The 24,786-nt window shown below is 47.9% G+C and overlaps 1 protein-coding gene across 3 annotated transcripts in view; it reads right to left on the reverse strand.

The window, feature by feature from the left end:
• The window catches only part of PPM1L (protein phosphatase, Mg2+/Mn2+ dependent 1L), a 203,184-nt gene extending 194,446 nt beyond the window's left edge, over positions 1 to 8,738 (reverse strand). The window contains exons 1-2 of one of the 3 annotated variants that reach the window (XM_075937852.1): positions 8,608 to 8,738; positions 7,290 to 8,003 (exon numbers count right to left, since the gene is read on the reverse strand). In XM_075937852.1, coding sequence (XP_075793967.1) covers positions 7,290 to 7,688 — 399 coding nt within the window. In that variant the 5' untranslated portion in view covers positions 7,689 to 8,003; positions 8,608 to 8,738. The other 2 variants (XM_075937853.1, XM_075937854.1) reach the window with 2 other exon arrangements.
• Between the last annotated feature and the right edge of the window lie 16,048 nt (positions 8,739 to 24,786).

Consider the following 24,786-nt stretch of genomic DNA (forward strand, 5'->3'; position numbering starts at 1 on the left):
GAGCAGCTGGGGTGCTGCTGGGTTGCTCCAGTAGAGCCGAGGAGCCGCGCTACTGGAGCAACCCAGCAGCACCCCAGCTACTCTGCCCCGGGCATCCCCAAGTCAGCCACTGCTGAAACTGACCAGCGGCTGACTACAGGAAGCCCCAGGCAGAGTTGCTCTGCCCCAGGCTTCCTGGAATCAGCTGCTGATCAGTTTCAGCAGCAGCTGACTTGGGGACGCCTGGGGTTCTTAAGTTCAATCTGTATGTAAGTCAGAACTGGCATCCAGATTCAGCTGCGGTTGAAACTGATCAGTTTCAGCAGCAGCTGACGCCAGTTCCGACTTACATACAGATTCAACTTAAGAACAAACCTACAGTCCCTATCTTGTACGTAACCCGGGGACTGCCTGTATTCTCTTTCTCCTCCATCACTTGCTATCCCCAACCCTTATACTGCTGCTTTTTTCCCCCAATTCTTCTGTAGGGAGAGGTTTTTCCAACATTTGGCTGTCTAGACTGGACCAAATGTCAGAAAAAAATCCCTTCTTTTGGAAGCCCCTTATTCCTCGTGGAAAGAGGAATATAGGGGTGACCAAAAGATCATGTTTGCTCTTCCACTAAAAGAGGAACAACAAATGCATCCCTGGATGCAGAAGTGTTTTTCCTGGATATCTCCGGAATCCTGAAAAACTCCTGCAGTCTAGCCGTAACCTTGCTGGGTTGAGACAGAATGTGTAGGCTCTGGGGTGGGAATGAGGGATTTAGGTGTGGAAAGGAGTGAGAGGTACAAGCTCTAGGAGGAAATATGGATATAGGAGAAGGTGGAGAAGGGGATACTGGCTCAGGGAGAGGGCTCCAGGCCGGGCAGTGTTGGGATCAGATGTAGGGTTAGGGTACCAAGCAAGCCACAGACTGCTGGATGTGAGGGTTCAGCAATTTGGGTTGGGGTATGTGAGGGTTTCAGGGCAGGGGGTTCCAGTGTATGATAGACTCAGATGTAGGATCTGGCCAGATGGGGGGCTTGGCCCCAATTGGGGGTTTGTTGGCCAGGCTTCATTTTTAAATAAAATACTATGTCAACCAAAAAGTTTCTGCATTGTCTTTATTTCTGAGAAGGGCAGGGAACCTGTTTTGATTCAGGGGTCACTGACCCAAGAAAAGTCAGTTGGGGCCACACAAGTGAGATGCAAAAAAATCCTCCTCCAACCCCTCCCTCCCCCCATCCCAGCTGCCCAAGCTTCACTAATGTGGCCTCAACTGTGTTGGTGGGAACAGGGGACATAGTACTGGGGAAGGGTGCTAGTGGGTGCTTTGGCAGGGTGCCAGTGGGGACAGAGTTCTGTGGCTGGGGGCAGGGGAGAGGGAACAGGGTGCTGGGAGGGCAGAGGACAGGGTTCTTCAGCAGGGGACAGAGTGCCAGTGGGGACAGGTTTCTGCAGTGGGGGACAGGGTGCCAGTGGGGACAGAGTTCTGTAGCTGGGGAGAGGGGAGTGGGGACAGAGTTCTGTAGCTGGGGAGAGGGGAGTGGGGAATGGGGGCAGGGTGCCAGTGGAGGCAGAGTCCCCTGCATCTGCCTCCTCCCAGGATTCCCTGCTTTCCCTCCCCCCCCCGAGGGAAGCTGGCATGTGCTTTCTCCAGGCCTGACTCCCGCACCCCACCCCGCGGCACAGGGAAACCTTGCGCACGCCTGCCCCAGGGCCAAAACCCCCGCGTGCACCTACCCCGGGGCCGAAACACTCCTCCTGAACCGGTGCAGGGAAGTCGCTGTGCTCCTCCTCTGGGGCCGACGCCCACTCCCGCAGCGCGCCCGGCAGAGCAGCCAGCATACTTCCAGAACCCCCAGAAGTGGCGCTAAGCTGTGGGACTTCCGTCCACCCACAGGAAGCCGGCACTACCTCCATTTTCGCTGGGGGTAGGTAGTGGGGCTTCTCCGAGGTGGGGGGAAAACGGGGGGGGGGGGGCGGGGGAGAGAGCCCGGACGCCTTGCAATCGACCGGTGGAGGCCTCACAATCAACCAGTCGGGGGCGATCGACCTGTTGGTAACCACGGATCTACTGTATATTTGAGAATTTGTCTGTTTGTCCATCCTTCCATTTGTTCAAGAACTCGTCCTAAATGGTAAGAGCTAGCACCACTAAATTCAGTATACAGCTTCCTCTTATCATAACTTAACACAAGGTAAGGGTTTGAGTGTAACAAGAAAATGGGATGTGCCTGGAATGGGACTGCATCTCAGAAAACTATACAGAAAAAAAGAGACAGAATCACCAAGCTGGGGCAGACGGGAGCCAGTGATCTGATACAGAGGTTGCAGTGCAGGTAGAGGGGAGCAGGCAGCTCTGTGGAGCCGGTATGCGCCAGGTAACCGGCTTTCCTTATGCACTACCTCCCCCCTTCCGCACTGCTGCCTCTCTATCAGAGGCAGTAGTGCAGGGAGCACTGGCTCCTGTCTGCCCCCACCCCTGTGCTGCTGCCTCTGTGGAAGGCAACAAGGGGGAGAGGGAGGGCAGGTGGCCCCACAAGAGCCAGCACGCGTGGAGAGCCATCTTAAAAGCCAGTTTCCCACATGTATCAGCTCCCACCTCCTCTCCCTCACCCCCTTGCTGCTGCTTCTGTAGAAGGCAGCAGAGGAGGGGGCTGGTAGCTCTGAGAGCTGGCTCCCCATTGGCACCAGCTCCTGCTTCCCCCCTTGCTGCCTCTGATACAGAGGCATCAGAGCGGGGGAGGGGGCGGATAGTCATTAGGATTAACCGATAAGACCAGGCTTGTCAGTTAATCGTGTAAACGACACACAATAAAATCCCTTGTAATCACCCACACTACTAAACGAAAATCTCTGTTTATGCAAAAATACCAATATTAAAACTCTTAAAACGTTCACAATTTAACAATACTCAGTAACTAATATTACTTGGCCGATGCTTCTCTGTACTTCACCTGATGTGGCAACAGATAATGACAGGGAAGAATTAATTCAGCATTTTATACTTTCAATGTTTTTGGTAAGAAAAGGAAAATCTGCTTCATCTCATATATTGTTCCCCCATAGAATTCCAGATGGTCATTCGCTTGTCCCTTATATACAAGATGAACGGTTTTATAGAAGCTACCTAGCTCCCCAGCCAACCAATGGAAAATTCATTCATTATGATAAAAGCTTTATTACATATTTAGGTACAGTCTTCCAAGGAGCCATTAACCATATTTCATGATATTTTTCCTCTCCAACATACATAAAAATGCTTTAAATGTAAGACTAAAAAATAAGACAAATATTTTGTTTGCAATAAAAACAAGCACTTTGCTACTCTGCTCAAATCAACAAGGCATATGTAGCTAATATTAACTGTTATGCAAACAGAGTGTTTAATGCACCCAGTCCAGGCACTTCATGCTCTGATAACTCAATTTCTTTTAGGCAACACTACAAAAATAGAAAACCATTTTGTATGAATCACTTAGAGACTTGTTTCTTAAGACAAGTAGTAAATAGGGACCCACAGAATACTTTCATTTGAAAACCAGATAATGTGTACTGGAATGTATATTTTAAGATATTCACTTGAATAAAGTTTAGCGGGATCTATTAACGCTCTCAAAATTAGAGCTTTTATTTTAAACACTACTCCACCTTATCAATCAAGAACAAGCTCTCAGAGCACCACAGCAGGTGACTATTGGTATAGAAAGTAAATGAAGTTTGAAGATATAAAGTTATTAGTGCCATATACTAATGTTAGAATCTGAGGTTAGACCTATATCTATTGAGAAGAGTAAAAGTACAGGCAGTCCCCGGGTTACATCAATCCGACTTACGTCGGATCCCTAGTTACAAACGGGGGGAGGAGGGACGCAGATAGTGCGGGGTGCCTCCCCCACTGTCGCCGCCGCCGGCGGCGCAGGGGGCGCTTCCCCCCAGCAGACCAGGGAGACGCGGAGCTAGCGCCCCCCCCAGCAGACCAGGGAGACGCGGAGCGGCTTTTCTCGACACGGAGGACGTGGGTCTGCTGGGCAGAACAAGACACCAGCCAAAAGGGGGCACTCCAGAGCGGAAAAATTTATTTCCTAGGGAACAGCAGGAGCAGCAGGCAGTGAGACCCATTGTGTTACAGTCCCCACCTTGGGAGCAACAGCTCTTTCCCTCTTCAGCACTAGAGCTGCAAGTATCTTGTTAGCGTCACGTGAAATTAACAAGTCCCTTAGAGCCTGGCAGAGGTGAAGCTGAAAAATTACCCAGTGGTGTGGGTGGGCAAGAATGGGGAGGAGCAGGACAGAAGAGGGGATAAGCTCCAGCCCCACACCCGGGCTGGAGCGGAGCAGGGTAAGCCCCGAGGGCATGGGTCTGGTTGCAAAGTGGGTGAGTGGACAATGAGGACCCACCTGTGGCTAAACTCCTGTTCCCAACACAGAATTTCTCTTTAAAATTAATCCTGTGGATAAATTCACACACACACTTCACAGGAAGGGATTTCCATTTTCTGCTCAGCAGAATACAACAACAGCTTTGATTGTATCAATATTTCACTGTGCTCTCCAATGACTATTGATTACACTTAATACCTATTTCACTGACCCATCTGTAGCAAATTCTATTTGGAACAGTAATATGCATTGAATAAACTTTATTTAGTTATAAAAAACAAAGATTCTGACTATTAAATGAATAACTGGGATCTTTCAGGTACCCCAAAAGGAAGATTTGGATATAGCATGAAACACTGAAACTTATGATCAATTTTTAATTAAAATATCAACCGAAAAAACCTTCATATCAAAACAGTATGTGTTTTTCTTAGAATAAGGAAGTTGTATGAGAATCAGGGTCTTTTCCACCTAACTCCAGCTCCCCGTCCCCCCCCAAAATATGTACCAGTTCCGACTTACATACAAATTCAACTTAAAAACAAACCTACAGTTCCTATCTTGTATGTAACCCGGGGACTGCCTGTACTTGTATGGGTCAGACCTCTATAGTCTGGCTCCCTGGGGACCTCACCAGTCCTGGAAAAGGGAGTTTTCTGGGCCAGGAAGGTTGGAGGAGGGCGTGCACCAGCCTCCCTGCTGGGCTCCTCTCCCCAGCTACTTAGCACCACTGCCCTCAGCCCCCTGGTTGCAGCAGCCCTGCCGACCCCAGCAGCCCCGTCAGTGCTCGTGGACCCACCAGCTGTGGACTCTGCAGCCCCCCCCCTCCTCCACAACCTTCCTGACCCCATGGGCTGTGGGCTCGGTAACCCTGCTGGCTTCCCAGCCCATTGCAAGCTCTGATGCCCCCCACCGTACAGGTTCCAGTGCTCCCACTAACTTCCCGCAGCTGGCCAAGCTGGGATCTGCTGTCCTGTGGGCTCCGCTGCATCACCAGTTGGTTCTTCTCCCAGCTGCCAGCAACCTCTGTTTTGGGGTTCTCTAGTCCAGCAACATCCATGGTCCTTCTGAACCATGGATGTTGCCAGACCACTGAGTCCCAGACCACAGAGATTAACTTGTATTAATACTCTTGTTATTTAACACAAGATTAGAAAGTGCAGTTATTTAGCATCTTCAGTTTTGGAAACAAGTGCTTAGATTTCCTGTAGCACTTCTGGCCCCCCAGAGAGGGGCCAAACATATTACATGATGCAATTGAACAAGAGACACAATTGCTACTGTGTACTATGCCAAGGGCTAAAGGCTTGTACTGTGCATTTATCTACAATGAATTAGATTTAAAAAGCCCAGTGTTGTTCCAGTTAGTTTGACCAGCTGTTGTATATAAGAAAAACTGTATACATTTCTACTCCACATTCTGTTTTCAAACATGGCTCAGAAGACAGTGCAGTTCAGAGGCGATTATTATCAGGCTTGTGCAGGGCAGGCATGAATTTGTGCTCTATACCAATTAATTGCCATTCCTTGAAGGATGGCAACCTCCCTCCAATCCAAGAAAAAATATGGAACTGATCAAAACCAAGTATAAAAATACAAAGTATACAAGTATAAAAACCTAGCAAAACCTTTTAATATTCAAAAAGTGTTAAGTTTACTCCGATAATAAATTGTTATTACTGAGGTGACAAAATCCTAACCAAGGCAAGAAAGTAGTAATGCAGACTTCAATCACATTGCCTGAAGGAAGATAAAGGGAATGTTCTCCCATCTGTCCAATGCACGGGGTTTAGAAACAGCACACTTAGGTTTAGAAGGGCAGCAGCTGCTGTCCTTGTGTGTTCCCCAAGTGCCTAGTCTCTGTCAAAGCATTTCCAGAATGATACCTTGGCTATTTGATATGTGAGAACAGCTGAAGGAAATCCAAAGCCCTTATGCCCCAGCACAGAAACAAACACAGACAGACTCTTCAGCTGGGGAAAATTTCATCTTTAAATGAAATGTTAACATGCATCTTTTCTTCATTTCCTCCAAAACACTCTTGCCCTAACCATACGTATATCAGGTTTGTGTAACAGAAGCTAGGACTCACAAATTCCTTCTAAATTTCCTTTCTACCCAGAAAAATAAACTACAGTTACAAGAACTTGCTCTTTGTATACAGCACAGACAGCTAAAGGGAAGCTCTGTATTCCTAGATAAGAAAAAAAAGCTAAAGAAAGCTTTCACAGTTACTGTTTGAAGTAAAGATGCATCTCATCAAGTAATAATACAAGACACAGAAGACAATGTGAAAAGAAAAAAACCTTCCCTAGCTGGAAAGTCAAAGGTTTTATTCCAGCAAGCAGAAAATGTTAGTGGTAGCAGGAACTTCCCTGGCTCTTCCCTCAAAAGGAGAAACAAATCATTAACAGGAAAGATGCAAGAAATGAAGAGAAGCTCCATGGGTTTCTCTCACCTTGAGGAAGGTGGTGTGTTACTGACCGAGCTAAACTTTCTTTCTATGCATGAAAACATGAGGTTGCTCATATTCATTCCTTTTTTAAAAAAATATTTGTTCTATATAGTCTCCCCCTAGACTAACCCTCATTGCTGTTGCTGAGCCCAGTCCCGCGTAGGATGGGGCACCCACTCCTTTCCCCAGTTCTCATCATTCCCTAACAAAAGATTATCCAGGCAATCTGCATTAATTATCCAGGGAGGCTGAATCCACCTCCTTTTACAATAACTCCCTGTTGCAAAGTTTGACTATGCATGCATTTTTCCCACTTCCTCCAAGAGCTCTGATACCAGAGGACAGGGGAGACTCAAGAATTAGTTCTGTCCCAGAGCCCTAGGAACTGTCTGCTGGAATGAAAAAGAATTGTCAACACCTAACCCAAAAGAAATGTGTATTCATACATTCATTATGCCTTGTGAACATTAATCATCCCACAAACTTGCCTCTCCTCCATGCCCATCAAATATCCCGAAGATAGAAGGGTGGGTCCTGTTGACAAGGTCTGTGATCACTTCGAACCGGTCTTCCATGTGGTCCCTTCGCCCTTGGATGGAGTAGACAGCCACATTGTGGCTCTTGAACTCCCAGGTCTTGGAGAACTCCGCATCCAGCACATCCAGTCCCCCAAACCTGTCATTCTGCATGATCTCAGCCACCTTGCCTTTCACCATTTTCACAGCATCCCTGCTGGACTTGACAATGGTTTTCACCTCATCAGTGTGGAAGAAGTAGCTCCAAAGGGCCAGGCTGATACACAGCAGGAACAGGGTCTCTGGTCTCAGCAAGAAGTAACGCATGATCCGGCCCAGCAGAGACAGCAAAGTCATTGTATCCTCTATCATTTATTATAGAGACCTTGTATCTCCCACACCATGCACCACGCACCCCGATGGCTGGGATGAGTCTAAGACAAGGCAGCAAATCAATGCATGCTCTGCTAATGCAAGCCCAGTGAGGGCAGGGCTAGGCTGCAGCCTCTTACTGCTGCTTCAAGTGGTCCCACTCACTCACGTAGGGTTGGGATGGGTCTGATGCAAGGCAGCACAGATCACTGCATGTTGGTGACACAAAGGAACCCAACCGGTGCAGGGCTGGTTAGCCGCCACCTTCTGCTGCTGCTTCTGCTTCAGCTTCAGCCAGCTCCCACAGGGACAGATCTGATATGAGACAGCAAAGACCCACGCACGCTCTGTTAGTGCTAGAAACCTAACGAGGGCAGGGTTATTGTGATGCTACGGCGGGGTGTGCTCAGCCCCACGGCGGGAGCCCCCTAACGTAACGGAGCCCAGAGCAATGTATGTAATTCCTCTGCTATTGCAAAGGCAAGGTCAGGGTCCTCCGGCGGCCGCCGCTTCAGGGGTCTCGCCGCGGGATGGCTGCAGCCAGCTTTGATGCAGGGCAGCCAATCGACTCGTGTCCTGCTCCTGCAAAGGCAGCAAGGGGCCACCTACCCCGCGTCGGCTTCGGCGCGGGCGCCCTGCCAGGCCAGGGGAGCAGCGCACAATGCGAACCCCAGCGCCGCGGCAATCCCGCCTCTGCCTGCTGCAGGGACGGGTCTCGCGGCCGGGGCAGCGCACGCTCCGCAAGGGCAGGCGGGCTCGGCAACGCCAGGAGCAGGAGCCGGGCACTGCGCGCTCGTGCGGCGAAGCCGGGGGCCGGGTCGCACTTGCGGAGCCCCCGCCCCGCAGCTCACGCGGGCACCGGCTCCCTCAGGCCTCGGCCCCGCGGGCGACTCGGGAGCGCGCTCCAGCCCCGACTCACCCCCTGTCGGCCCCAGCGCTCCTGAGGCAGCCGCGATGGCACCGGCAGGGCCGCGCGCAGGTACCTGCCTCTCGTGCCCCTCCCCCGGCCGGGGCGGGGCTCGGCCCGCCTGTCTCCTCCTCTCCACAGCCCCGAAGGGAAAGCGGCCGCCTACAAGCCCCAGCAGCCTGTGCGCGTCCGCCTCGCTTGTGATTGGCATGACGCAGCTCAAGGGCGGCTGGGGCCGGTAGTCTGAGGAGCAGGGGAGAAGTCTGGCTCGGCCTAGCAGCCAGCAAACGGGCCTGGAGAGGGACCACGTGCTGAGGGCGACTTCACGCTGCCTGGGAAGGTGGCAAGTACGAAGGCCGGCCCGTACGCGGGGACCAGAGGATGCGAAGGCTGCAACGGCACCCACGGTCCCTATTCTGGCCACACACGCTTGCTCACAGGCTGCTGCCTTGCTTGGACCGTCCTGTAGTTTGCACAGACATGACCTGGGCAGCACATGGGTTTTTTATACATGGGTGTGATTTACAATCAATAATTGTACATCAGGACAATGCAGAGTGTCCTTACATAGACTAAATAAGGAACTACAGAAAACTACACAGGTGTATCATGTCCCCTTTCCAAATACCGAGCTCTTGGGGAGAGCGGTTTTGGAATGAGTATTGGCACACTAGGCATGGGAGATGCCATTTCATGTGCTTTGCACAGGTTGGGCACAGCACAAGGATCTGTTAACCACAGCAATAGCTCACAATGCTGTTTCAGAGACATGCTTTCTGCTGGAGTGGGTGCAGGATAATATCATATATCAGAGTTCATCATTAACCAGAAAAGCTTGTTATTTACAACACAGGCACAGAGCAATAACCAGCCACATCACTTAGATCCGGGGTGACATTTTCCTCTTCAGCTCACCAAGTCAGTGGATTTATACTAATGATGATTGATGATTTACTGCTGGGAGAGGAAATCTGGCCAGGTGCCCTTTATGAGCCTATTTTGCAGAGATGCAGATCAGTCCCAACTATCCCAGGAGTTAAAGGGAGTGACAGGCGCACCACACCTCTGAAAGGCAAGGTCTTTATGAAGATCCCTATGCTTCACCAATTCACCTTTGGGGACACATTGCAGGCTGCATCTAGGAGCCCCAGCCCATTTCCCAACTGTTGTGCATTAGGGATGTTAAGTTTAGATTAATCAATTGAATAGTTGATGGAATTTCCATCAGCTATTCAATTAGTCTATAAGGGAGCCTCTGCCTTTGAAATGTAGCAAGAGCCCCAGTAGAGCTTCGGTCTTTGAAATGTACACAAGCCACAGCAGGGACTCCTGTACATTTCAAAAGCAGAAGCCTCACAGGGAGCACAGGGCCAGCGGGGACTCCAGTGGCATCTAACCCTTTGAAATATACAAGAGTTAACAACCCCCTCTCCCCTCCCCCCGGCTGGTGCTCCCTGCTGGGCTTCTGCTTTTGAAATGTACAGGAGCAGAACTGCAGCAGAAGTGGCACAAGCGTGCTTCTCCCTCCCCTGCCTCCCACGGAGATGGTGCTGCGGGGAACCAGCTTTTAAGTCAGCTCCCCCCAGCACTGGCTCCTGCTCCCCTCCTTGCTGCCTCTCTCCGATAGAGTCAGCAAGCGGGGGCAAAGAGACTTGTCGCATCACTAGCCAACTATCTGATAAACTTATGCTTATAGGATAGTCGACTAGTCTCTTACATCCCTTCTGTGCACTTTGTGTCAGTAAGAGTGTGCGGAATGCCACCAACTCCCATGGGTTATATTTCACACCCTCTTTGCACACATGTAAATGGCAACACAAGGTGCCAAAAATGCAGATTTGGACCCACTAAATGCAACAAGCATTTGCTCTGTTGTGAGAAAGTAGGATTTTGCACCTAGGGTTGCTAGGACGTTTAACAATGATTAATAATACCTACTATATCAAACACTTTTATAGCCTCTTTCATCCCAAAGGACCCAAAGAGTTACATCTTTACAAATTATATATACACATGTAAGTTATGGAAAGGCAGTACATTCTGGGGCAGAATGCAGCCAATGTCCCATCAACACTACACAACAGTGTAGGTCAGGAAGAGGAGGAGAGTAACCATGTGAAACTGAAGATAGAATTTAGAGAGGCAGAATATTAAACCTTTAGCTATTAAAGAGACCAAATGGATGAGTTAATATTACAGATTATCTCACCTTGTCTGTAATATCTTGGGATTGATATATCTACAACTACACTGCATACAAGAATTAGCTATCAGGCCCATATGAAGGAGGGATACAAAGTGTGTGAATGTACCCCTCTACGGTCCCCCAGGGGGCTGATTCTGGCCGGGTTGAGGAACGCTGGGGTGGTATGTTTCCCCAGCTTCTCTCCCCATGTTCCAGCTCTCTGGGGGAAGGTTGGGGCTGATTTCTGCCCCCCGGGAGCGAGGCCTGAGGCTGGGCCTCGCTCCTGGGGGAGGGAGAAGGAAATCAGCCCCAGCCTTTCCGCAGCCGATGGAGGCATGGGGGAGGGAGGCATGGGCAGTGCGCTACTCCTTCTTTCCCCCCAGCCAGCTGGAGCATGCTTATTTGGAGGGGACATTTTGCACCCTTGCGGTCCACATTTACAATAAAAAGTGCACACACACCAAAAATTCCTGCATACGGGCCTGAAAGGCTACAATGATAATAAAGACTAAAATAAAAATCCAGTGTAGAAAGGAGTCTAGTGCTAAGGGATTTTGGTATAACAGCGTAGTTTAAAAAAAATGGAAATAAGTGTTAAATTGAGACACAATTTTGTTTCTAGACACTTCTCTCATGTCTAGCCAGTTCTGTTCACTTGTCTAGGAAAGATGGAGGCCAGAACATGGACATGAAGATGGATGTATACTTCTAGATGAGACTATACTGTAGTTTTTATATTATAGATTCTTCAGACTTCCTCAGCAGCAAGTGACATCAAAAGGACAAAGCAAAAGCTTAGCTGTGACTGAAGATGAATATTTCTAAATCCAATAGGAGCAACTCCTACTATGATCTTATTGGCGCAAGATCTAATGAAAAATAAAACAGGGATAAGTTTGGCTCTGAAGTGAGTTTAATATTAATATTTTGGGTGAGACTGATTGTTCCCAAATCATCATATTCACAGACAGATGGAGGAATGAAGATAACAGATTTTCAGTTTCCAAATGATTACATTACTAGACAAGTTGATTAGAAAATTTTCTTCCAGATGAATTTTCAAAGAGTAAACATTTAAAACAAAAATCTGACTCACTTTAGAAACCAGTAAAAGTTACCAAGTAGTGATTGTATAGCAGGGAACATTACTGGACGAAAAATGACATTGTTTTGTTATAGATATTTTCCAGCTAGCTGACTGATGGTGCTTTTAGAAACTGACCAAATTTATCAACCAACCAATCTTAAGGAACAGGACAGCTGACATAACCCCTATCAACACAAGCGTGTCTGGAAAATTAATCAGAGAACCACAAGAGACAAGAAAACCAGTCGACAATTGAAACTGAACAAAAAAAAGTAATAAAATGCCTTTTGGCCAACTTTAAGGACATGTCTACACTTATGAGAAGATCGATGCTCGGGAGGTTGATCTGCTAGTGTTCGATTAATGGGTCAGTATAGACCCCTAAATCCAACACTGAGAGCAACCCCCACCGGTGGCTGGTACTCCTTCTGCAAGAAGTAAGGAAAGTGGATGGGAACATTTGCTCCCGTTGGCCTCCTGCTGTGTGGACACCGCCAGGCTTGGCTTAAGGTAAGTCGATTTCAGTGATGAATTTTGCATAGCTGGAGTTGTGTACCTTAAGCCAACCTGCCTGGTCTAGTGTAGACCAGGCCTGAGGGTACATCTACACAGCAAAGTTATTTCAAAATAACAGCCCTTATTTTGAAATAACTTTCCTAGCGTCTACACAGCCAAACTGCTATTTCAAAATAAATTCGAAATAAATAGCGGAGCGCTTATTTTGAATTTGGTAAGCCTCATTCCACAAGGAATAATGCCAAATTCGAAACAGCTATTTCAAAATAAGTGCTGTGTAGACACTTATTTCAAAATAGGGGGCCTCCAGCCTTCCCAGCATGCCCTGGTGGCCACTCCAGCCTCAACCAAGAACACTCCTCTCCCTCCCCCCCACTCCCCGGAGCCCTTAAAGGAGTTGACTCTGGCCACAGTGCCTGTGTCAGCTCCAAGCCTGCCAGCCCAGAGCCAGTAGTCATTGCCCCTGACCCAGTGGCCCCAAAACATGAGCCAGCAAGCCACCGGCAGCCAGTCCTCCACCATTCCCCAGGAGCAATCTGCCAGCTCCCAGGAGCCTGCCGAGGCCTGGAGAAGGCGGGCGCCTTCCTGGTCCAGGGTGGAGATCATGGACCTTATTCGGTTTGGGATAGATGCCCGCAACGTCCATGATCTCCGCTCTAGATGGAGGAACACGGTCATCTATGGCAGGATAGCTGCCAGCCTGGCAACCAAAGGCCACGTGCGAACCCAGGAGCAGGTTCGCATGAAAATCAAGTTGGTCCGGCGAGACCCACACCCCTGAGCCCTGAACTTCCCCTCCCCCTTCTTCCGCTTGCTTCCCCCTTCCAGCTCCCTCCTCCTAGGTTTCCCCCTCTCCTCTCTCACCCTCTCTCCTCGCCTCTCCTGCCTCCTTTCCCCAGTCTCACCAGAGTTTAATTCCCCCCGTCCCTCCAGTTTTGTTAAATAAAGAGAGTTTGTGTTCATGAAAATACATGTATTTTATTTGACATCAGGAAGGGGGGCTGGTGGGGGTAAGTGGAAGGACATGAGGGAGGAATGAGGCACAAGCCCCCAGTGGGGCAGACCAGGGAGGCTCTTAGTGCTCCTCAGGGTGGAAGCTCTCCCTCAGGGCTCCTGGATGCTGACAGCCCCCCAATTGACCTCCCAGATGGCAGCCTGCAGAAAGTGCAGCCAGGCTTAGAGCAACGAATCCAAGAGAAGCACCACAGTGCCCAGGGGCAGTACTGGCTCCATGTTGCAGAGTGCTGTGGAGTCCCAAGTGAGGGCAACCAGAGCACGCAGAGAGAAAATGCTTTGCTTTCCCTCATTGAGGTAGGCAAGCAAGCAGGGAAACCTAAGAACTGGCTGTCTGGGTGTGTGTGTGGGGTGGGGGGGTGGGGGAGTCCCTTTAAGCACAGGCCTCAGATAGCCTCAGACACACAAAGTAACTCATGACCTGATGCCCTGCTGGAATGCCTTAAATGCGATTCAGCATCCACTCAGTGTGAATGCTCTATTTCGAAATAGCAAAACGCTATTTTGAAATGCATTTTGTGTGTAGATGCGTTATTTCGAAATGAGGCAGGGTAGGTGCATGATCCCTTAGGGGGTGCTCGCCCCCATGTGAGGCCCTCTGATGCCCTCTGTCCCCAAACACACCAGGGCCCCCTCGCCCCACAACACCCCCCCATACCAGCAGGCCTGTGTGAAGGAGGGACGGCACAAACCCCTTGGTGATAGGACTTCCCCCACTCTCCCCACCCTCCCAGCATGCAGTCTTCCCTTCCCCCGGGCAGGGAGTGTAGCACCTCCTCCTCCCAGGACTTACCTGCATCACAACAGCACCAACTGTGGACCTGCCCACCCTGAACTGGTGTCCCACCGAGCGGTAGCTCTCCGGGGTGGCCAGCTTCCAGAGGGCGATGGCGACCCTCTTGTTGACCAGTATGGCAGGCTGCAGCCGGGTGGTACATCTCCAGAGCGCAGGAGTAAGCCAGGCACACATCTCCAGGAATGTCTGCTTTCACATTCTTAAGTTCCAGAGCCACTGCTGGTCATCCCATTGCTCCAGAACCAGCTAGTCCCACCAGTCGGTACTGGTGTCCAGTCTCCAATAACGCCTCTCCACAATCAAGTGGGGATGCCACAGGGATGCCACTGCATCCATGGAGAGGGAGTCCAGATTGAGCTTGGTCTCGAGCTCCTGCAGGAGTAGCGCAGCAGCATGGAGCAGCAGCTTCAGGCACTCCAGAATGGCTGTGTGGGGGCAGAGCAGGCACAGGGCCACCCCTGGCTCCATGGCATAGCAGTGAGAATGCCAAAGACACAAAAGGCACTAGGGCAAAAGCTGTGGTGTCCAAAGAGGCTGAGGGCAACCACAACTAGAGCTGCTACAGATGTCATTCCCTACAGGAGGTCCCAAAGCAAGCAGCAGGAGAGAAACAGCTGTCCAGGGAGATCCCTTTAAGCACGTGTCTCAAAGGAGCTCCAGCCCCTGCCCCCGGAAAGTCCTGGTGCCCTTTTGCCCTCTGCAAAGTAGTTCCAGGCTGAAGTTTATGTGCAAGAGCGTTCCGCCAGTGTGGACACTCTCTTGTGCAAAAGTGCATGGCTTTTACGATGCTCTGTGACCAGTGTGGATGCTCTCTTGCGCAAAACAATTCTTGTGCAAGAAGTGTGCAGTGTAGACATAGCCCCCAAAATTATTCTTAGGGCAACCAATGTTTGGCTCATCTACTTCATATATATAGTTCAGACCTTCTCCCTGTAAGTTCTCTAGCCATAGCCCAAGATTTGGGCCCATGCCTTTGCAACATGATTATAATATAGGCCTTGTTTACACTGGTGTTCTATTGGTAGGATTCTACCAACAATGTCAGACTTTCAGAGTACATCCACACCATGGACCTTACAATTGCACAGCTGTGGCACTGCAGCTGCATCACATTGAGGTCTCCTTTGTAGGCACTCCATACTGGCAGAAGAGAGCTCTCCCACTTGCATAGTTATACCACCCCTACTGAATGGCAGTAGATACGTCAGCAGGAGATGCTCTCCCTCTGACACAACACTGGCAACTCCAACATGAATGATTAAAGGTTTAGAGAACATGACCTATGAAGGAAGACTGAAAGAATTGGGCTTGTTTAGTTTGAAAAAGAGAAGATTGAGAGGATGATAGCAGTTTTCAGGTATCTAAAAGGGTGTCACAAGGAGGAGGGAGAAAAATTGTTCTTCCTGGTCTCTGAGGATAGAATAAGAAGCAATGGACTTAAACTGCAGCAAGGGAGATTTAGGTTAGACATTAGGAAAAAGTTCCTAACTGTCAGGGTGGTTAAACACTGGAATAAATTGCCCAGGGAGGTTGTGGAATCTCCATCTGTGGAGATATTTAAGAGTAGGTTAGATAAATGTCTATCAGGGATGGTCTAGGCAGTACTGGGTCCTGGCATGAGGGCCGGAGACTGGATTCGATGACCTCTCAAGGTCCCTTCCAGTCCTACTATTCTATGATTTGTTGTTGTAGAAACTTCAGGCATAGTTTTTTTCCATGTTCCTAGCTGCCGAAAGTTTTGTTGACAAAGGTGTTAGTGTAGACATAGCTTCAGATTATAAGGTCAGAAGAGTTCACCATAAGCATCTAATCCAGTGGTTCTGAACCTGTTCACCATTGTGAGCTGCATCCAGTACTGAAGGATGTCACATGGGCTGCAGCTCTGTGTTAATTGGGCAGCAGGTTGAGAACCACTGATCTAGTCTGACCTCCTGCACATTGCAGGCCACAAAACCACAACCCACCCACTCTTGTAGTAGACCCTGAGCCCTATTCAAAATAAGCTATGGGTGGCAAGTGAAGCTTCCCCTGGGGGAGACTAGCTTCCTGTCCCCTCTTCCATTCACGGCCCCACCCCAGGCACCCCCTCTCCTCTACCCCTCCTCTTGCCGCTCACCATGACCCTCCTTGCCTTCTCCCCATCCCTGCAAGGCCCCACAACCTGTATCCCTCTTCTGCTCCCTTTGTGAGGCCCTTCCTGTCTGAAGGAACACTGCAAATAGGGATTATCTTGTGGGTGAGAAGGAGAGAGAAGAGAATGGACACAGAGAATGACAAGGACCTCCAGGGTGGGGAGTGGGCGTAGTGGAGCAACTCACTGGGGAGTAGCAGGCACCTTAGGAAAGAGGCAGAGCACAGGCAGCACTACCCTGGCCCAGGCATCCAGCAGCGGTAGCTGAACTGGGGAGAGCCTATTATACCTGCCACCAGTGAAGTATACAAACAAAAGGACTTGTTTTCATGTTTAACTGTGTACAAGGAGGCTATTGCTAGTACAGGTAGGACCACTCTCAGGACCTGAGCTATCCTGGACCAGGGAGTTTGCCGGACCAGGGGAGGTCAGTGCTCCCCTGCTGGCTTCCCCACTACTGGGCTCCTCTCCCTCGGGCTCCCTGCCCTGCTTCTGGCCCCGCTAAACATGGCCCAACATGGCTCCCCACCTTGCTGCCCACCTGCTGTCCCAGGGTCTCCTGGGGTTCCTGGCAGGTACTGCTTGTCTGCTGCCATTCCTGCTGCCACTGGGTGTTCTCCAGGGTTCCAGGCTGGGGCCACTCAGCTGCCTCCAGCCCTGTGGCCACTGGGGGTTCCCCAGCTGGGGCACTCCACCCAGCTGCTAGGGCTGCCCTGCTGCCATTGAGGGTTCCAGCTGCACATTTCTGCCAGCCCCACCCAAGCTGCTCCCCGCTGGGGCTGCTGGACCCAGCACAAGCAGCTCCTGCCAGATCCAGGAACTAGCTCATTGCAGCTCTGCATTTTAAATGTAGTAAGAGATGGTTCTGCTCGTACAACATTTAATATGAAGAGCCGCAGTGGGTTTAGGTCCCAGCTCATTCTGGGTCCGGGACCTACCGCCACCGCAACTCTGCAGTTTAAATATAGTAGGAGTCAGGCTGCCTGTGCACCCAGTTCCTACTATATTTAAACTGCAGAGCCGCAGTGGGGGGGTAGCTCCCGGACCTGGTGCGAGCTCGGACTGAGGCTTCTCTTATTGATTAATCGTGTAGTTGATGCAAATTGTATCAACTATACAATTAGCCAATTACCCACCTCTTAACATCTTTAATCTGAGCCAGCATGAATAATTGAACACGTAAGGGTTTTATAATGTGTGCTTTGTGTTCAGTCCTGCATTGCTCACTCAGGCAAGATATCTTCCTGTAGCAATGGGGTCAGTGGAAAGATACTGATAATATTCTATCCCACCCATGCCAATGCTGAAAATTGATAATGAGTTCATGAGGGCTTTTTTTGGCATTTGTATGCTTCTGGACATGGAACATAATTGAATTAACTCCATAAATGATTGTCTCTATTACACTGATACTAATTGTCATTATATAATCTTTAGAAATGTAAAGTCATTTCTTGCTCAACAGCTCCTTCTACTGCTTGCAAGTACCATGGAATACTAACAACAAATGGTCTGGCAGCACTTTATATACTAATGAAACATGTAGATGGTATCATGAGCTTTTGTGGGCACAGCCCTTTTCTTCAGATGACCGGAGTTCTGAGTTAGGGAAGCTCATGGAATACTAAGGTTGAAAACTGAGTTTGCTTTAGGTGTTGGTTGTAACAGAAAATTAGCTGTTTTAAAAATATAGCAGTCAGAAACTATAGTTATGGATAGAACAGAGATATTAGAAATATACTGTATAGTGTGATGGAGTCATTTGGGGCCTTTGGAATTCATTTTTAAAACATTTTTGACTGAAAAAATGTAACTATTTTCATTTGACAGTAATTTCCATGGTACCCAGAATTCAAAAATAAATGTTGAGAAAGTAATTTACTGTTGGGTAGTTTACACAGCACTGTTAATGCTATAATGTCTTGCTTTTAATGACAAGAAGCGCTTATTCTAAGAACATGTAATTATGTTAAGACATGTATAAGGCAAATTTGAATAATCAAACTATAATTCCATTTAGTTCACTCTGCACGCTGATTGAATGCATCATTATTTCACCCTGAGGCTGGATTGTGTAAAGGTGGTTCTGAATAATTCTGCAATCTGCCTAGTAAATATTAAAGTGGATTCTGTTTGATGGAAGTTTTCTTTTAATAATCCTATCAAAATTATATAATATTTTCTATGACAAAGATTTTGAGACAAATTTGCTCATTAATCATAGAATACTAGGACTGGAAGGGACCTCAAGAGGTCATCGAGTCCAGTCCCCTGCCCTCATGGCAGGACCAAATACTGTCTAGACCATCCCTGATAGACATTTATCTAACCTACTCTTAAATATCTCCACAGATGGGGTATGTCTACACTATCCCGCTAGTTCGAACTAGCAGGGTAATGTAGGCATACCGCACTTGCAAATGAAGCCCGGGATTTGAATTTCCCAGGCTTCATTTGCATAAGCAGGGAGCCGCCATTTTTAAAACCCCGCTGGTTCGAACCCCGTGCAGCGCGGCTACACGGGGCTCGAAGTAGGTAGTTCGGACTAGGTACACGAGGTGTACCGGTAGTTCGGAATAGGAATCCTAGTCCGAACTACCTAGTTCGAGCCCCGTGTAGCCGCGCTGCACGGGGTTCGAACCAGCGGGGTTTTAAAAATGGCGGTTCCCCGCTTATGCAAATGAAACCTGGGAAATTCAAATCCCGGGCTTCATTTGCAAGTGCGGTATGGCTACATTACCCCGCTAGTTCGAACTAGGAGGGTAGTGTAGACATACCCATGGAGATTCCACAACCTCCCTGGGCAATTTCTGATATTTCTGATATTTTAAGAAGCAAATTTGAGGAGATTCAGGGCATGCCTACACTAGGAAATTACTTCAGAATAACTTATTTCAAAATAATAAGTCCCAAAATAATAATTTCAGAATATTATGTTCACACTATGGGGAAGCCTCAAAATTAGTCTGAGGCTTCATTCATTAACGTGAATAGGCTACCTTGACTGAGAGCCCCAGGAAGCACTTAGGGATGTGAAATTTAGATTAATTAACTAATCAAATAGTTGATGGGATTTCCATTGACTATTTGATTAGTCTACAAGGGCGCCTCTGCCTTTGAATGGCAACAAGAGCCCTCTTGTTACAGTTCAAAACTGGAAGCCCTGCAGCTGGTCAGCGGGGCACTCCTGCTGGCCCTGCAGTCCCTACAGCACCTCAGCCTTTGAAATGTACAAAAGCCTCAGTGGGGCTCCTGTACATTTCAAAAGGAAGCCCCGCAGGGAGCATGGGGCCAGCAGGGACTCTCATTGGCCCTGCTCTCCCTGGGGTGAATGAGCCTTTGAAATGTACAAGAGCTCTGGCCCCCACTGGCACTCCCTGCGGGACTTCTGCTTTTGAAAATGTACAAAAGCTTTTGAAATGTAAAAAAGCAGAATCACAGCAGAAGTGGCACGAGCACCACTTGCACCATTTTGTACTGTGCCTCTACGTTCCCCAACCCCCCCCCACAGAGACGGTGCTGAGGGAAACCGTGAAGCACACTGCCGCTATATCAAAAATAACTATTTCAGAATTAGCATTATTCCTCATGGAAAGCAGGAAGGTTTTTTTGAAATAACCCGCCCATTATTTCAAAATAACGAGCTTGGTAGCATGGACGCTCTGCTTGTTATTTCAAAATAAGGGGGGGGAGGGAGTTATTTTGAAATAACTTCAAGTGTAGAGCAGGGCTCAGAGTGTTCTTAGCCAGGATATATAAAAGAATATCTCTAGAGCAATTACAACACCATAAGATAATTTATATCTTGTACAATTAATTGCACAATAAGAAACCAGAGCTTAAGCTTTCTTGTCAGAATGTTCTCTTTCCTTTTGAGCTCAGTTAAAAAGCAGCAAAGTTTTTATAGTATTGTTTTCTTTATTTATATATGTATGTATGCCAGGTATCTCAGTGTGGAATCTTTCTCGTCTCACTTAACCCAAAAGAGATGTATAGGCACCATGTAATATGGCTAAAGGTGCATCTACACTGCACCGTTATTTTGAGATAACTAGTGTTATTTAGAAATAATGAAAGCAGCTACACGGCCATTCCATTATTTTGAAATAATTTCAAAATAACGGACGGCTTATTCTGAAATCTGTAAATCTCATTCTATGAGGAATAATGCCTATTCTGAAATAGCTATTTCGAAATAAGGCATGCGTAGACGTGTAGAGAATCAGCAAGCATAGTGCTTTGGCCGCATGACAGAGCGTCCCAAGGACGAAACCAAGCAAGAGTCCTGAGCCAACAATAACAACATCTGCCTAAGTCAATGACCTTCGAGAGTGCTGTGTTTGTGACTGGGAAAAAGCAGTTTGGGAAAAAGCAGTTTGTAAACTTTTAAGGGTATAAAGGTAGTTGTAATCTTTCAATAAAATGATTTCGTGCTTGCACCGGCCAGAGTCTGTGCCTTCATATACCACATAGACGCTCCCCTTCTGCTATTTCAAAATAGTCCCTCACCAGGGCCATTCTAAGTTATTCCTCCCCAGTGCCTCCTGGAGCTCTAAATCAAGATAGCACATCTAGAGTAAGAAAGCCTGTGTCAGACTAATTTTGAGGCTTCCCTGCAGTGTATATTTCAAAATAAGCTATTTCAGAATAGCTATTCTGGAATATCTTATTTCAAAATACAGCCACTGCCTGAGTTATGACCACCTCCACTTACGACCATCCACACTTATGACCAAAGCGGTCGTAAATGCGGATCCGAGTTACGAACAGTGATCCGCGCTTACAAACAACGTGGTCGCCATGTAACTCTATGGGATCCAAGTTACAAACACTTAGAGTTACGGCCCAAGTGTTGGTCTGTAACTTGTTCATAACTCGGGGAGTGGCTGTAAGTGTGCAGTATAGACATACCCTAAATGTAACTATCTGCGGGGAAAGGGGGTAAGCATAAGCAGTGGATGGGGGCCCTATTTTGGGAATCAGTGACTCTGAAAGGATTTGTGGGGGTGTCTGTACAACAGGGCTTAACTCAAAATAATCTATGAAAATTGAGCTACATCAATTGCATAGCTTATTTCGAAATAGGGAGCGTCTACACAGCACTTATTTCAAAATAGGGCACTCTTCCTCCAACTTCCCTTACTCCTTGTACAATGAGGGTTATAGGAGTAAGAGTAAGAAGTCCTCCAACTTGACAGTATTTTGACATTATTTCAAAATAATTACCTGCTGTGTAGATGCAGACTAAGTTATTTCGGAATAGTGTTGCAGCATAGACATACCCTATAGTGATGAATTCAAGAAGCTCAATCTATTTAGTTTTACAATGAGAAGTTATGGGATGTCTTGATTACAGTCAAGAAGTACATACATGAAGAACTAATATTTAATAATGAGCTCTTCAGTCTAGCATTGAAGGAATAATATGATCCATTGGCTACAAAAATGCTAGATAAATTCAGACGGGAAATAAAGCGTACATTATTAATGAAGAGAATAATTAACCACTGGAACAGCATAGGGATGTTAAATTGCGATTAATCGACTAATCGAATAGTTGATAGGGCGCTTCCACTTTTGAAGTGTAGAAACAGCCCTAGGGCTGTTGCTATATTTTAAAGGCGAAAGTGCCACGTGGAGCCCGGAACTCTCCCGCTGATCCCAGGCTCCATGCGATGCTGCCGCTTTGAAACGTTTCGGAGAGCCTGGGACCAGCTGGGGTGTTCCCAGGCTGTACACAGCATTTCAAAATGGCAGAGCCGCATAGACCCTGGGGTGAGCAGGGAAGTCCCCAGCTGATCCCGGGCTCCCTGTGACACTGCCGCTTTGAAGTACTCCGTCCTCTCTCCCTCCATCCTTGCTGCCTCTTTCTGATAGAGGCAGCAAAAAGTGGGGGGAAGCGACCAGCTAACAAGTTTGTCGACTAGTCCTTCACATCCCTAGAACAGTGTACCAAGGTTATGGTGGCTTTTACATCCCTGGCTACTGTTAAGTCAGGATTGGATGTTTTTCTAAAAATATGATCTAGGAATTATTTGGGGGATATTCTATGGCCTGTATTATACAAAGAGGCAGATTAAGGTTTCTTGGGGCCATGGACCAGAGCAAGTTGGGGGTCCCTCCTCATTCCTTCTGCTTGCAGTCCCACCCCAGTTCTACTCCTTCCATCTACAGCCCTGTCCACAGTCCCACCCCATTCTGCCCCTTCCCTCACCCCATTCACACACTGTCAGCCCCATTCTGCCCCCACACTGTGGCCCCATGACGTTGGTCCTTTCCCCATCTCCACTGTGGCCTCAAGACCAGACAAGCTTTGTTATCCCTCTCCCCCCTGCCATGGCCCTGGGCCACAGCAGGGAGAGCTCCTCTCGTCCTGGGGCCATAGACATAGTTTGCTGTATTTGGGAGGGCAAAGCGCACACATGCATACACACTGAAGCTAGTCCCCTTGATTCACTGGCTGTCTGCCTCCAACTACAGAGATACCTGGGCTGCTGGTACTTGTGGGGAGGGTGGGAACAAGACAGCGTAATGGGGGGAACCCCTGCTACTTCTGGGAAGCATTCCAGCTGTGGCTGCTATAGCCATGTCACTGCTCTGATGCAGCTGCAGTTGCCTCCCTGTTGGGGCTGCTGCTCAGGGAAAGCTACATGCTGGGCTCCTGCCTTCCACCACCCATTCATGTATTTCCTTTTCTTCCCCATCCCTTCCCCCTTCCTCATCTCCTCATCCCACCTTCCTTGCTCTGTCTCCCTTCCCTCCACTCAGAGGTTTAGAGGAAACAGGCAGGTGTTAGGTATGGTCTGTGGAATTAATTGGCCTTCTTGGCCATCTTATCCCCTTCCAATTCTGTGTGAGATGGATACCTTATATGTCCTGAGAAACACTGCTGTTAAGGCACAGTTTGGTCCTGTATCTGCAGAACAGTTAATTTGTGAAGCTCTACACCACCTAGCAACTATGATCCAATTGACAAGGAACAGAATTGGGCCTGAATAGTGGTTTGTTTTTTTTATTTGTTATTGTGATAGCACCAAAGGATTCCAAAAGAAGAATTAGGACTTCACTGTACTTAGTCACTGTGCAAAGAGAAAACAAATGTTATCCCTGTCCTAAAGAGATCCTAAGTTGTAAAATAGACAGTGTGCAACAGGAAATAGACAAGGAGAGAGGAAGAATGGAGATGGGAAGATAAAAGTTACTGTAATCTCAATAGTCACAGGTAGTTAGCAGACTATCTAGATTTATAACCAGATACTTCCAGAAAAACTGGAACAGAAATTAAACAATTTGCTAAAGTGACATGGTGGCAGAAGTGGAGCTAGAAACCAAGGATGAAATTCTGCTTCCACAGAAGCCAATAGCAGGTGTGCCATGACCCCTCCCAACAGGGCCATAATTTCACCCTGGGTCTGAGTCTCATTCTGAGTCTGCTTCTCGGATCATTATCACAATCTATAAGGCCTCTAATTGCAAAATACTCATTCAGGGTATGTCTACACTACCCCACTAGTTCGAACTAGCGGGGTAATGTAGGCATACCGCAATTGCAAATGAAGCCCGGGATTTGAATTTCCCGGGTTTCATTTGCATAAGCAGGGTGCCGCCATTTTTAAATCCCCGCTCGTTCGAACCCCGTGCCGTGTGGCTACACGCGGCACGAACTAGGTAGTTCGAACTAGGCTTCCTAGTTCGAACTACCGTTACTCCTCGTGGAATGAGGGAGGGGGGAGGTCTAGATTGGAAATTAGGAAAAACTATTCACTGGGAGAGTGGTGAAGTACTGGAATTGGTTATCTAAGGAGGTGGTGGAATCTCTATCCCTAGAGGTTTTTAAGTCCCAGCTTGACAAATCCCTGTCTGGGACAATTTAGTTGCGATTTGTTCTGCTTTTAGCAAGGGGTTGGACTCAATTGACCTCCTGAGGTTTCTTCCAACCCTATTTTAATTAAATGTATGTACAGATACTATTTAAGGAGTTGTGTGTGCATATATACTGCAAGTATGCTATTAAGGTCTGTGTGAAAATAGATAGATACTTGCAAAAATTGAAAACAGGTTTACTTCCAGACAGGAGATTAACAAAGTGTATCTTTGTTTTTGCAATGTTGTTGTAGCCATGCTGGTTCCATTATATGAAAGAGACAAGGTGGGTGAGGTAATACCACCCATCTTGTCTCTTAGCTTACAAATGCTTAATTTACAAGCCAACACAATGGATGTCCATCTACAAATGAAATTAACAGGAAAGGAGCCTGCAGGTGAAAAAAAAGCTAGTGTGTTCTGATCCTTTAGGAATGGTAGCTCTTGTAGTTCAGTGAGCAAATAGTGTCATGGGATGCATTTATCATAGGAATGTTTCAAAGCGCCTTGGGGACTAGGGTGTACCAATTGTTAAACTGCAAGGCAAAATAAGGGCTGACATAGCCATTCAACAAACACTCAAGCAATTCCTTCTGGAC

The sequence above is a fragment of the Pelodiscus sinensis genome, chromosome 10 (assembly GCF_049634645.1).
Source record: "Pelodiscus sinensis isolate JC-2024 chromosome 10, ASM4963464v1, whole genome shotgun sequence".
Taxonomy (NCBI): domain Eukaryota; kingdom Metazoa; phylum Chordata; order Testudines; family Trionychidae; genus Pelodiscus; species Pelodiscus sinensis.